Source organism: Erpetoichthys calabaricus, chromosome 2 (genome assembly GCF_900747795.2).
Source record: "Erpetoichthys calabaricus chromosome 2, fErpCal1.3, whole genome shotgun sequence".
Classification (NCBI taxonomy): Eukaryota; Metazoa; Chordata; class Cladistia; order Polypteriformes; family Polypteridae; genus Erpetoichthys; species Erpetoichthys calabaricus.
In genome coordinates, this window is record NC_041395.2 from 237760298 (window position 1) to 237774934 (window position 14637).

The 14637-nt window shown below is 38.4% G+C and overlaps 1 protein-coding gene across 4 annotated transcripts in view; it reads right to left on the minus strand.

Annotated features, from left to right (window-relative positions):
* The window catches only part of c2h10orf90 (chromosome 2 C10orf90 homolog), a 241812-nt gene that overhangs the window by 209030 nt on the left and 18145 nt on the right, over positions 1–14637 (minus strand). For all 4 annotated transcript variants that reach the window (XM_028795288.2, XM_028795287.2, XM_028795289.2 and 1 more), the window contains exon 2: positions 6655–6733. In XM_028795288.2, the coding sequence (XP_028651121.2) occupies positions 6655–6733 (79 nt within the window). The remainder of the gene's footprint in view (positions 1–6654; positions 6734–14637) is intronic.

The window sequence follows — 14637 nt, forward strand, 5'->3', positions numbered from 1 at the left end:
TGGTATGATGAACCTGACGCTGCCCCACCAAATGATTAGCCAAATCGGCCAGTGTTACAATTTCGTTTGAATGTAATTAGCAGAATGTAAAAACAAGTAATCAAATGCAGCATTTATTTTTTAAACAGTTCAGTTAATTTGTGGTCAATATCACATAGTAATCTCTTATATTCCTTAGTTCACTGGTCACATCTCTTACAGCATCTACTATTGCATTTTGTGACTCCAGAACACCATCTGTCAGCACACAGACAAATGGTTACCCAGAAATTTCCAAGACTTAGGTGTGTGCACAGCCAGTGCCTAAAGTTGTGTTGGGCGCAGCAGCACCATCACGATTTAGAGTCGCTTCCTCAACACGGGGGTCAGCTTTTGTAATATTGTCTGAAACAGAATAAACAGATGATGGGCTGTGACTTGTCTTTTCATGTCTTTGATATCTGACCACTTCTGTTTTATTTTGGGCACTGTGCAACTTTCTGAACTTGAACTTTTGAGTGTCTCTGCCATGCTGTATCACTCAATCAATGTGTTTTTGTTGCTTTTGCCACTGCTTAAGCCAACAAATAATATGTTTTTCCTTGCCTCCACTTCGCAGTCACTGAAATTCTTCTTTTTTCCATGTGTTTTTGCCATTGTCTTTTAACCAAACACTGAATGGAAGGGGCTATTTATATTGATTTGCATATTCAAATATGCAAAATTTGGGGAAGGACTCAAGGTGGGTCTGTAGGCGTGTGCAAGTGCATTACAATTCACTTTCATTAGGATTTATAAAGGAGAAGTGCGTGGAGCTTGGTGTACACAGTTTTATGCATCTGGATTTTTTTGTGTGTACGCACATTTCCAGTTTTGTCCATACATCATGTTTTAGTGTGAATTCTATGCACATCATTATACAGGTGGCCCATGGTCTTTAGAATTGGAAATCTTATTCCTACCACTACTACTCCACAAAAAAATCAAAAAATTGTCATATATTAAATAAAATTAATGACTTTACTCTACCAATACAGTCAGTCCTCTTACTCCACACAGAAATATTTTTGAAAACCGTATTATGTTCAGCAGTAGAGAACAGTAAACATCAATTGATACAAAAAAGAAAAATAAGTAATTGTACAGGACAAAAAAGAATAGGTAATAATTACTTTGCATCACCACTCCTCCCTCAATACAGAGCTCCTGCTCTTCACGGTTGTTTAAACAATTGTTTAAAAATCACAAAAAATTAATTGTTTTAAAATCACAAAAGAAGGACAAGGAAATAGGAGGGTGCTAAAAAACACAAAGTGTAAAATGCAGTCTTTGGTTCCTATCAGCCACCATGAAAACTCTCAAAATAAAACTAGACCAGCTTTTTCAAATTCCCAACACATTCTCTTTGTTTTTTGTATCATTCCTATAATATGTGCATTATTTCCATCAGTCACCATTTTCTAAATCCTTTAGTTTATAGATGTGTCCTCAGTTCTTTGATAATCTTTCCTTGTTCCCGCTTTACTTCTGTCATGAAGAACACCAAGTTCCTTTAAAACCTTGGTAGCATGACAAAGAGCTGGTTGACTTCAAATTTCTTTATGTTCTTGAAGTAGCCATATTAGAATTTTAGACTTGTTCCACTGAGATCACCACAGGGCGGCACAATAGCTACGGTGTTCATGAAGTGACATGAGTAGAAAACAAAAAGTCATATTTAGCATGTGTATGAGATAGTTTTGTGGGCACATAGGAAACTTTTGTATGCTCATGACATTTTTACATGTTCTCGTGTGAATGGGAAACAAGAGGTTTGTTTTTTGGAAACTTAAGTATAGAATGTTTTGGTTGGAATCTCTTGTGTAAGTAGAGCAGAGGCAGAAGTGGGAGATTGAGAAACCCAAAGCATCAAAACCAAAAACAAAGAGCAAAAAACTGGAGTTTTAGAATATAGAAAAGGTCACAAAACCTGAGATCAAAAAATAAAGATTCTTTTAAAAAAGTATAAGCCATGTTTGTTATCCACAGCTTGGACGAGGACATGGTGAAATGGCTGATCTTTTGAACCTATTGCTGCAATTACTGTTGCTGCAGTTATCCATGGGTTCCAACCCTGGTGTTATATTTCAGCCAGGGTTCCTCCTATTGTGAATTCTGCTTCTCTGGATCTTTCTGGCTTCTTTTTCTCCATTTAAAGATTTTAACTTTTGGTTAATATATTAGGACTTGGTTATTGTGGATTGCCTTTTTTTGACAACTTGTTTTTGCTCTTTCGAGCATTTTACTTTATTTTGCTCTTTGTTAATAAAATCTTAATTTTATAAAGATTCCATGTGAGATTTGCCTCTGCCCCTGCCAGAGTTACAGTTACTGTATCTCCCTGGTGAGACACTTTCAGCTTTTGAAACTATTTGACAATTTGACATTTTTTTTAAAGTTAAAGCTTATCTCCATTTTGAGGTCTAACCATGGAAACCATGCCATTTTTCAGGGTCAGGCTTGCCTTGCGTGAGATCTAGGGAATCCATTCCCAGGAATTCGGGAATCCTGCATTTCATTCCCGGAAATCCCAGGCTCCCGGGGATGACACAGTGCACGGGCATCTCACATGTGAACGGTTTTAGAATGACCGACACTTATTTTTAATAAAACTACTGCAATATGTTGACACAAATAAAAGACTAACCTTATCTACAAGCAGTTCATGCTGTCATATAAGTACATGTATCTTTAGTTGCGGTAATAAGAGCGTAGAAAGCACAACGTCATCACAGGTGGCGCAGTGGTAGTGCTGCTGCTTTATAGAAAGGAGACTGTGGAAGATTGTGGGTTCGCCTCCCGGTTCCTCCCTGTATGGATAGCGCTTTGAGTACTAAGAAAAGCGCTATATAAATGTAATGAATTAATTTTATTATTATTAATGTGTCCAGTGTGCGGTCGTCCAGGCAACAGCGCACCTTCATGCAGAAGTACGCCAGCCACTGAGAAAGCACGCTCAGCCTCCACTGAAGTAGGCGGCACAATCATCAGATACTGATACACTTGTTCTAAACAACGCCCACGCTTGCCATTGCTCTGAAACACCATCATTTCAGCTTTTACTGATGCATCCAGTTTCTTGTCATCATTCTGTGATGGCAAGTTTCTTAGCACAGATAATGTGGATGCAACAGACTGACACATTGCAATTTCAAGTTGCTGTTCAAAGCTGTTGTCTGATGAAGTGCAAGCTGCAGCAATGGCGCCACCTTAATTATTTTCAACTATAACTCTATTATTTCTTGATCGATTTTTACACTTTTACATGCTATATATGCAAGCTTGGCTGTTCCCGTTTTCCCGAGAATTACAGCAGTTTCATTCCTGGGAATGTGGGAATGAAAAATGTCCGGGAATCACTGGAGATCTGTTCTGTGGCCTTTTTGGAGGCCTCACCTCTTTGCTCTTTTCTGGAGCCAGATTCATAACACCAAGCATGACAAGTCTCCTAGTGGCTGGAACAGGATATAATATTTTGGCTGGAAGCAAAACAAAATCCGAAATCTAAAACAAAAGCTTCCTATGTGGGCTAGAAAATGACTGACTGACCTTATTATGTGCTTATCCCTGTTGTCATAAATGAGCATATTTTTAATTTTTTGCACATTTTATTTAGTCTTTTTCCAGGATCTAGTACTTGATCCATAGAATGCAATACTTTAATTAGTTTATTGATCCATTACTTGAATTTTTGTAAAGTTTTCTGCTGTCATTTTGCAGTCCATTTAGCCTTCTTGTTGCTGGGGTAGTTACTGTGTTGTTAGGGACATGTCCTCAGTGTTGTGCACAATGACTAACAATGCGACGGGTTTAAAAGCATGTCTTTGGCCTTCACTTTTTTTCAACAGATTTTTAAAACTCCATTCTGATTTTTGACTTATGCCTGTGGTTTTGACTTTGATTTCTGATTCTCATTTTCATTTTTGTAATTAGTGCAACTGATCTCTCATTTCGGACCTTTATTTTGTTTTTGAATATTCATCTTCTCCTGATAACACTTTAGAATCTTTTTTTGCTAGTGAACTTCCATTTCCAGTGATGTTTAAAGTTTGATATTCTAGAACAAGTTTCTTTAGTATGGTTCAGTTTGTCCTTTACCATAGCAAAATAGGATTAAACAGCTGTTGACTAACCATGGGAGATCAGAGTGCTTCATGTCTTATAAAGTAACACTTAATGTACCCATCATATTTCTGTATCACTATTTGTATACATTTTCTATGTACATTTATAACTAATTATACGTACAGTGAGGTTCTTATTCTGGATTAACATTATTAGATGCATGGGTACATTGTACAAGTTATGAGGACTGGTTTAACAGGTGTACATGGAGAAGGATTTGGAAGTGACAGAAAGACTATGACCAGAAGTATAACCTTGACCTCACTGCAGACTTCAGATCTTCAGGCCTGCCTTTTCTGGTCCCAGAGTTTAAAAGCTCCCCTTGAAAGATAATTGTCATTTGACGACTGACTCTACAGGAAGACACATTACTACAAACCCAAATCAGAAAAAGCTGAGACAGTACAGAAAATGCAAAAAAACAACCAGGGATTCCTAAATTTACTTTGAATCTTATTTCATTGCAGATAGAGTAAACGTAAGACATTTCCTGTTTGTCTGGTCACTTCATTTCATTTGTTAATATACATCCGTTCCTGCATTTCATGTCTACAACACTTTCCAATAAAGTTAGAACAGGGTAAATTGGGACCACTAATGAGGTAAAATAATTAAATGATGATGTGATTTCAAGCAGATGATGCCAATAAATGAATGTAATCATAATTTGGTACAAAAGCAGTATCTACAAAAGGTTGTCTTTTTATTTTTTTAATAAACTTCCTTTTATAAATATTTTTGTTGCCTTGCACTATACTAGTCAGGGTTGACAGTTTGTTTCTCCCTAGTGAGGGATTTGTTTATATTTTGGGACATTTACAAGCATATTTTTGAAATTTAAGAATTAAACACATTTTAGCCTAGTGTAGACCCAAGCCAGCTACTGTAGTAGAAGCTATGCCCTTTTGGTTCACCTCCTCTGAGCAGGCTAGAGGGATTAAAGTCTGCTTTCCTGGATATTTTTGAAGGCCTTACACCTCTTTGACTATTTCAGATGAGTAAATCACACCATTAAAGAGATTTAGTGTTTTTATCACAATTACAGATGTCTAACTGCATGTCTTGCTGGATTGTAAGTAAAGACAACATGTGGAGTGACATCCAGGACGTGTCCAGGGCTGACGATGGGTTGTGGTAATGGTGAGCAAAATTGTGACGGCCATGAAAAACAAAATGGTGCTGAGGAAATTTACAAAGCAAAATTTGAAAAATAAAAACAGCTATATCAAAAAATATCAAATAAATAATAATTTCAAATGATTCTTTGATGTTTAACCTGCTTGTTGACTTGGAATTCTGCGCAATTACAGTTATGCATGAGTCAGACTCAGGGTGGCATATAATGATCTGCTTTACATTTTTAAGCCCAAATAACACTCGTGACAGTATTGGATGAAATAACTTCATGCTGCAAAAAATCATGAATATGTCTATGCATTTCACCATCAATATTCATGAGTGGGGCAGAACCTCCAACCAAAAACACAATGGGAAATGAAAAGCTATAAAGGCAGTTTCAGAACACACTCAAACTGAACCATTGCTCAAATGAAGCGATAGTGATGACAATGTGAATTGGTCATCAGACTTTTGACACGGAAAGTGAAACTGATACATCACATGGCACTGTATGACTGAAACTCCGTGTTATGTCTGTTCAGTTCAGTCGTGTAGAGTTTCACCATGGTGCAAAAATAGCTGCATGACAAAAAGGCAAAATAATTGTGATCAAGTGCAAGGACAAACAAGACATTATCCCCCTAAGCACTGTTCACAGTGTGGCAACTAAAAATGTTCATGTAAGGGGAAATGTGGAAGTCACTAAGCCTCACACTGTGGTAACCTACAATACCACAAGAGCCACATGGACTGTGCAGTTCAGGCAGACATTTTACCCTGTCAAGAGTAGGCAACAGTAAAAATATCACAAGAAAAGTAGGGAAAGAAACACATTTCTACTGTACTGATTGCAGCATTGGTGACAGTCTCAAAACATACCACACAAAGGATGTGTACAAAATCTGCATTAGTACAGCTGTGGATACTGGACACACCATTCTTACTGTATTTATGGTAGCATTTTGGTGTTTACATTATTTCTGTTACACGTATTAACATTTTTTCTTATTGAAAAAGATTCAGTGCTTTTGATTCATTATAGCAGCAATATTCCTGCATGTCCATGTATTGCATATATTATTACCTATTGTTAATTTATTATTATCAAAGAAAGATATTGGAATAAATCTGTTGCATTAACCATGAATTTTTGCTATTAACTTTGAACAGAAGTTTTAAAAAGATGATACCAGGAGTAACAAAATAAATTTAGAAGAATTAAATACATTATAATGTTACATGAGCAATTGGCATGGTTAAAAAAAGATCATGCCCGTATTGGTCACTATCTGTTTATAGAACAGTGGAAAAAAAAGCATTTTGGACCACAGCACTATAGTTACATTTCAGTGTAATCATATTTAAAAAGACAAAAACAGTAATAATGGTTACCTTTTGAAACATAATTCCAATCTCTTCCCCAGTGCTCAGTCTCTTTATTTAGTACAGGTGACGCTGAATATATTTTTATCTGTAAATAAAAGAGGATGCATAAAAAATTATAAGTGTGTCTTAACCCAAGTTAGTCATATTCTGGTACATACAGCAGTTGTAAGATTTGTGTTAGTAAACCCAGTCTGCCCAGTGCTCATGGTGCACACATTTCCTCTAACTAATACCTGCTTATGGGTCCAAAAGCCAGGCAGGCCAAATGTTTCAAGCCATGTGCTTTCTTTTGGGTAAGGCCTCATCTAACATCTTAGTATTGTTATGTGGTGAACATTTTAGAAAAGAAACACCAAAGAGATCAGTTGTTTCTTCTTTATTGACTTTTTCAAAATATGTCATGGGCAATATAATATAATATATTCAGAGCACGTGCTGTATGTTATCTTTTTTCTTCATACCCCATAAATAAGTATCTCTTTATACTATTCTTTAGCTGTCTTCCACTTGTCCTGTGTTTATGTTTATATTGCACCATGTTCCTGAGGATTATTATTTCATGCCATTGTATGCTGCAATTCTGTGTACAGACGGTATGTCAATAAAGCCACTTGACTTAATTTGATTTGACGTGACTTATCAATTAAGTATTTTATTTCCCCAACTGCAAATAAATAGCAAAAAGATATATATTGTAAATACAGTATCATGCCAAATTTACACATGCTTTTCTTTTGTTGCATCTATTCTCATTGGCCATGTATAGGTGTGAACCCGGGTGTGTGTGTGTGTGTGTGTGTGTGAGATAGAGAGAGAGAGTAATGAGATTGCAAGGGGGCATCATAAACCTCAGATACAACCACACTCACTGTCCCAGGTTCCAAATATTTTTTTAATGAATGAAATACTTTCAAAACAGGTTTCTTCCTTCCACAATACAATCCTGTTACTCCTCCAGCAAGTCCTACTACCCCAGTAGGGTTCAGCAGGTCCTTTTCAACCTGAACCCTGGTGAACTCCCAGTGCAAGAGTATTGGCACCAGAAAGCACTGCTGGGTCAGGCAGAACTTCCTCTCAGCAGCTTGCTCTGGTGGCACCCAAGCACCCCAGTAAAGCCTCCCATTGAGACTATAGCTTCCATACTGCTCTGCGGGTATACCAATGGAAGTCGCACCAGTGAGTGTACTTAGGGAACACATGACTGCAGGAGAGATTCTCACTCTGATCTTCAATATGGCCATCTCCCAACTGGGAAAGGGAAGTTTGCCTATTCTGGGTGGACACTAATCCATCTACTTGGTGAAACCTTTTTAGGGCTTTCAAGTCAAGTAAGGGAACCTCTATTCCAGTTAAATCATGCTATCTCATCCTTTTCTTGCATCACAGTAGAGTCTGTGATGGATGGGTGTTTTTTCCTGAGCTAAATCCTTCCCTGGACCCCCATACTTCCAGGACTGGCTCTGGTCCCCCATGACCCTTAATTTAATTAAGTACATCTGAAAATGTTATGGTATGCCATATTGCCATGTAATGTATCGAATAGATGTTCAAAAATTAAAGCTGTTTCAAAAAGTACATTGTCTGTGTTTAAGGTTAGAGTTACATAAACAATTATCTGAAGTATTAAAACGTTTACTAAATTATCTACTTAATTCTTCCAATATAATATCAAGTCTAGTTTTAAAGGTCACTGAATTCCTACTGTCTAACACACTACTTGGTAATGTATTCCAAGTATCTATGGTTCTGTGTGTGAAAAGAAATGTCCTCATGTTTGTGCAAAATTTGTCCTTAGTTTCCAACTGTGTCCTCATGTTCTTACTGAAATCATTTTAAAGTAACAGTCTTGATCCACTGTACTAATTCAATTCATAATTTTAAATACTTCAACCACATCTTCTCTTAATCTTGTTTTGCTTAAACTGAAATGGCTGAGCTATTTTAAACTTTCCTCATAATTCATCCCCTGTAGCCCTGGAATCAGTCTAGTTGCTCTTCTCTGGACCTTTTCTAGTGCTGCTATGTCATTTTAGTAGCCAGAAACCAGAACTGCACGCAGTACTCCAGATGAGGCCTCACCAGTGCATTATAAAGTTTGAGTATAACCTCCTTGGACTCATACTGCACACATCCATCCATTCATTATCCAACCCGCTATATCTTAATTACTGCTGGAGCCAATCCCAGCCAACACAGGGTACAAGGCAGGAAACAAACCCCACCGCAGGGTACACACATACACACACACACACACACACACACACCCACACACTAGGAACAATTTAGGATCACCAATGCACCTAACCAGCATGTCTTAGGACTGTGGGAGGAAACTGGAGCACCTGGAGGAAACCCACGCAGACACGGGGAGAACATGCAAACTCCATGCAGGCAGATGCGAACCCAGGTCTTCTAACTGCGAGGCAGCAGCACTACCCTCTGCACCACCATGCCACCCTACTGCACACATTGTTCTATATAACCTAACATTCTAAATGGCTTCTGAACAATGTCTGGCAGTTAATAGTGACAAGTCCACTACAACTCCTTAATCCTTTTCATAAGGTGTACTTTTGATTTTCAGAGTTCCCTTTGTGTATTCAAAACTAACATTTTTATTTCCTATGTGTAATACTTTACATTTATTTCCATTAAATTTCATCTGCCACGAATCTGCCCAAGCCTGCATGCCATCCAAGTCCCTCTGTAATGATTCAGTGGATTCTAGATTATCTGCCAATCCACCTATCTTAGTTTTATCTACAGATTTAACTAGCATGTTAATTATATTCATATCCAAATCATTTATAAATATTAAAAATAGCAGCAACCCTAGCACTGACCCCTATGGAACACCACACTTAACATCAGCCAATTCTGATAAGGTTCCTTTCACCATCATCCTTTGCTTCCTGTGTCTGAGCCAATTTTGCATCCATCTGCACACAACACCCTGAACTCCCACTTCTTTTAGTTTGTGGCCCAACCCCACATGCTTTCTGAAAGTCAAGATAAATAATATCATTTGCTCCGTTTCGATCATATTGTTGTGTTGCTTCCTTATAGAATTCTAGTATGTTAGTAAAACATGACCTCCCTTGTTTGAACCCATACTGATTGTTCAGTAAAACTTCTGTTCTTGCCACGTGTTGCACAATCTTATCCTTAATAATTCCTTCCATTAATTTTCCTGTGATGTATGTTAGGCTTACTGGCCTATACTTGCTTGGATCTACCTGGTCACACTTTTTATATAGTGGAATAATATTTGCCATTTTCTAGCCCTTCAGAATTTCCCCAGTGCGCAGTGACTTTCTAAAAGTATGCATCAAGGGTTTATACTGTATATGCACTTGTTAATCTCCTTAAGAACTTGATCCTAAATATTATGTGGTCCAGGTGATTTGTTTGATTTCAGCCTATTTAATCGAAGCAGAACTTCTCCCTTTACAATTTCCAAACCACACAGTACCAATTCAGTAGTCCCATTCACCGCTGGGAGGTTATCTAGTTCCTCACATGTGAAGACCAATGAAAAATGTGAGTTTGGAGCATCTGCTATTGCACTGCTTGTATTTTTTAATCCCCCTTTACCATTCCTAATGTATTTCACTTCCTCCTTGACTGTTCTTTTACTACTAAAATACTGAAAGAATCTCATGGGGACATCTTTCGCCTTATCTGCTAAATTCCTTCCTAATTGCCTTTTAGCCTCCCTGATGTCCTTCTTAATGGGTGCTCTCATGTTCACATACACTCTACAATTCGTATTGGAGTTATTAATCTTATACACCATACACAGCTGATTTTCCTTTTCTGCTTCTATTTATCAACCCACTGCAGAGTTTTTTAAATTTCTTACTAATTGCAAATTTTGGCATGTATCACTCCTGCATTATATGTAAAACATTTTTAATAGTGTTCTACTGCTCCTGAACTGTCTCCACACTTAAAAGTTTATTCCTGTTTATCCCTTTTATACTTTTTCTCATCTGCTCAAAGTTTGCCCTACCAAAGTTAAACTTTAAAGTATTGGTCTTTGCATTTCCGCTCTTCCAAAACACTGACAATTGTATTATATTATGGTCACTTAACTTTCTAGAAAGTTGATTCCTTTCATCTGGACATTTTTTTTCCGAGGGAGATACATTACATTGCTCATCCAAGTGACTTCCTCAGTCTCAGTTGACAGCAGGTTTCTCCAACCTTATAAACAGGTAGTGGTTACAGGATAAAGGTGATAGATTGTCTCAAGCAGTTAGTGCATGACAATGCTATTGACCAGACCTCATACCACTGATTATACCCAGGGAAAGCTACACCAAGTCTGTATGGTTTACCAAAGATACATAAACAGGATGCACCGTTAAGACCTATTGTCTGCATGATCAATTTGGCTACATATAACATCTCAAAGTTCCTGGCCTCTGTCCTCAACCTGTTGGTAGGCGGTTCAAAACACCATATTCAGGACACTCCATTGATTTTGTGGAGAAGGTGAGAGATGTCATTATGGAGGCAGATGAAACTATGGTCTCATATGATGTTACATCTCTATTCACTTGCGTTCCAGTTACAAAAGTAGTGGAGGTGGTCAGTAAGAGATTACAGGATGACCCCACACTCAGTAAAAGGACCACTCTCAGCACTGACCAAGTGTGTCTGCTCTTGGAACTGTGTCTTCAATCCACATATTTCATATACACAGGCCAGTACTACAGGCAGAAACATGGGTGTGCCATGGGTTCCCCAGTTTCACCTATTGTGGCCAATCTGTATATGGAAGAAGTGGAAAAGAGGGCGCTATTATCCTATCCTGGAACACCACCGAGCCATTGGTTCAGGTATGTGGACGACACCTGGGTGAAAATCAAATCTCAGGAGGTACCACAATTCACTGACCACATCAATTCAGTGGACAAACACATCCAGTTCACCACAGAGGACATGAAACGTGACAGGCTAGCTTTCTTAGATTGTGAAATTGCCATCAGCAATGGGGGACATTTGAAAGTTGATGTGTACCATAAACCAACACATACGGATCAGTATTTAGAGTTTGACTCTCATCATCTACTAGAGCACAAAATAGGTGTCATGAGGAGTCTACAACACAGAGCAAACACCATACCCACATAGCAACCAGGGAGGTAGAAGAACATCATATCAAAAAGGCCCTGAGTAAATGTGGTTATCCCAGCTGGACTTTTGTCAAAGCAGGGAAGACACCTAAAGAATGCTCTAAGCAATCCAGGAAAGAGGAAGGACAACCGCTGCCTAAACAAAAACCTTTGATGATCCCTTATGTGTCAGGAGTATTGGAACAGCTGAGATGCATTTTTTCAAAACACCAGGTCTCGGTGGCTTTCAAACCCCAAAACACGCTACGGCAAAAATTGGTCCACCCCAAGGATCGGGTGCCCTGGCACAGACAAAGTAATATAGTTTACGCAGTTAAGTGCCAAGAGGATTACAGTGAATTATATATCAAGGAAACCAAACAACCACTGGCGAAGCAGATGGCACAACACAGAAGAGCTACCTCATCAGGCCAGGACTCCACAGTCTATTTACATCTACAGGACAGTGGTCACTCTTTCAGTGATGAAGATGTGCACATCCTGGACAGGGAGGAACGCTGGTTTGAGCAAGGAGTCAAGGAGGCCATTTACGTGAAAAAGGAATGACCATCACTGAATCAAGGAGGGGGCCTAAGAGTACATCTTTCACCATTTTACAATGCTGTGATTGCAGCCATTCCCCAACTCTCTGTGAATGGTACTCATTGCCATTGATCAATGGATAATTTGCATATCATTGATCACACGGCCCATTGTTAGTCAATGATGCTAGTTTTGGCCATTATGCAAAGGTACTGTTTATAAGGTTGTAGAAACCTGCAGTCAACTGAGACTGAGGAAGTCACTTGGATGAGTGATGTAACGTGTCTCCCTTGGAAAAAAAACTATGTCCAGATGAACGGAATCATCCATCCATCCATTTTACTTTCTAGAATTTCCTTACCTGGATTATTCAGCATGCATCGAGTCATTTGACCCTAGTGGTTCAATCACCTCTACACCTTCAATTCTATCCTGATTATTACAAAATCCAGACAGACTTCTCCCCACGTTGGTGCTTTAACATACTTTGTTAAAAAACAGTCCCTGATTACTTCTAAAAAGTCCTGCTGCTGAGCTCCACTATTTGCAAGGTTAGCCCAGTTAATATTCAGGTGGTTAAAGTCAAGTTAAGTCAAGTTAGGGAGCATGCACTGATACAGTGCGTTGCCGCACGCACTACACAACGAAACAACTCGGAATCCCGGCTGGCAACCCCCCAGGCAGACACGCGGTCCAGTCCCACCCTCTGGAAATGATCCTCTATCTGCCGCAGCCAGGTGTTACGTGGGCGACACCTTGGTCTGGTCCAGCCACTCAGGTCCCCAACAATGAGGATCTTATGAGCTGGATCACCCTCAGGGAAATGCGCCACATGACCGTAGTGCCTTAACTGACGCTCCATCACAATGCAGGTAATGTGCCTCATTTGGGACTCCATGAGCAACCGCTCATTTGACACAAAGTCAAACCAACAATACCCAAGGATTTTCCGGGGAGACACAGTACCAAAGGAGTCCAGTCTTCATCTCAGGTCACTGGATAGCATCCATGTCTCGCAACCATATGGCAGGACAGGAAGCACCAGGACTCTAATGACTATAATATCACCCTGTAAACTGTCTTTTTAATATTACTAAAAAGATGCACAATGAAATTATAGATAATAATATACAGTATAACTTGGTCATGCTGAAAGTGTGGCATCATTATCTTGAATGCATAAGGTAGAAGTTTCAAGGTAAGGTTGTTATGCTTAGTGTATTGCATGTTTAGTAGCACATGCAAATAAGAATTTCTGTGCACTGAAACCCTATTATGATCATATAGAATATATCTGCACACTTTATTATAACAAAGAATCTTTATATTTCAGCTTTTTTTTACCTAGCCACATTTGTTTAGCTTCCTAAATATCAGTTACTGTTTAAAATATATCTTCCATTCCCTTTTTACTGTTTGAAAATTTCACCTCTTTAATTTTCCAAGAATAGGCTCAAAATAAAAATGCCAGCCAACTAATTTTATACTGACCAGTAACAATGGGAGAGGTTGGCGATGCCAAGTATCTAGTCATTATTGACAATCCAAACTTGATATACCATTCTCCATGGTCACCTTACTCTAGACATTCCTTTTATGAGATATCTTTGTTCTAGGACATGCAAGTTAGTGTAGTTGGCATGGAGTCTACATTACATTCTATGTTTACATTAATTTTCTTCACATATTATTCCATTCTTTCCAACATTGGCATTCATTACATTACATATCCAGTGCATGTCCAAACACGTGTACTGCCATCATCATCAAGCATTAAGCTGTAGTTTAGTGAAGATTGTAGTGAGCTCTGTGCCAAGTACACAGAATAAGCATGCTAACCTACAGCTTCATTAGATGCCACTGCATTGTTTTCTGTTTCCTGACATTTTGCAATGATTAAAAAGATGAACATGAAACATCTTGGCACCAGTGCATATTGCTATCACAAAGATGGTCACAGTTTTATCTGGCAGCTACAGACTTTGTGAAGAGTAAATAGATTTATCTGGCTGGCTAGAGGAACTTTCATTCCATTTACTGTGCTGAGGCATAATAATGATAAGAGATGGTTCTTAATGAAAAAAGAATACAAATATATCAAATATTGTTGCAGTTAAGCTAATGTCACCTTTGGACAGTGCACAAATTAACTACAAACTGATCCGCTTTTATGAAGGAATTATTTTTGCGGTCTTTTCAAGGTCACACAACAATGTTATTTTTAAACTACTATAATTCAGCTACTTTCTGGATTTGACAATTAATTGTTTATGAAGATTAGTTCAAATTCCCAATGCAACAATAAATAAACCTTTTCAGCCAAATT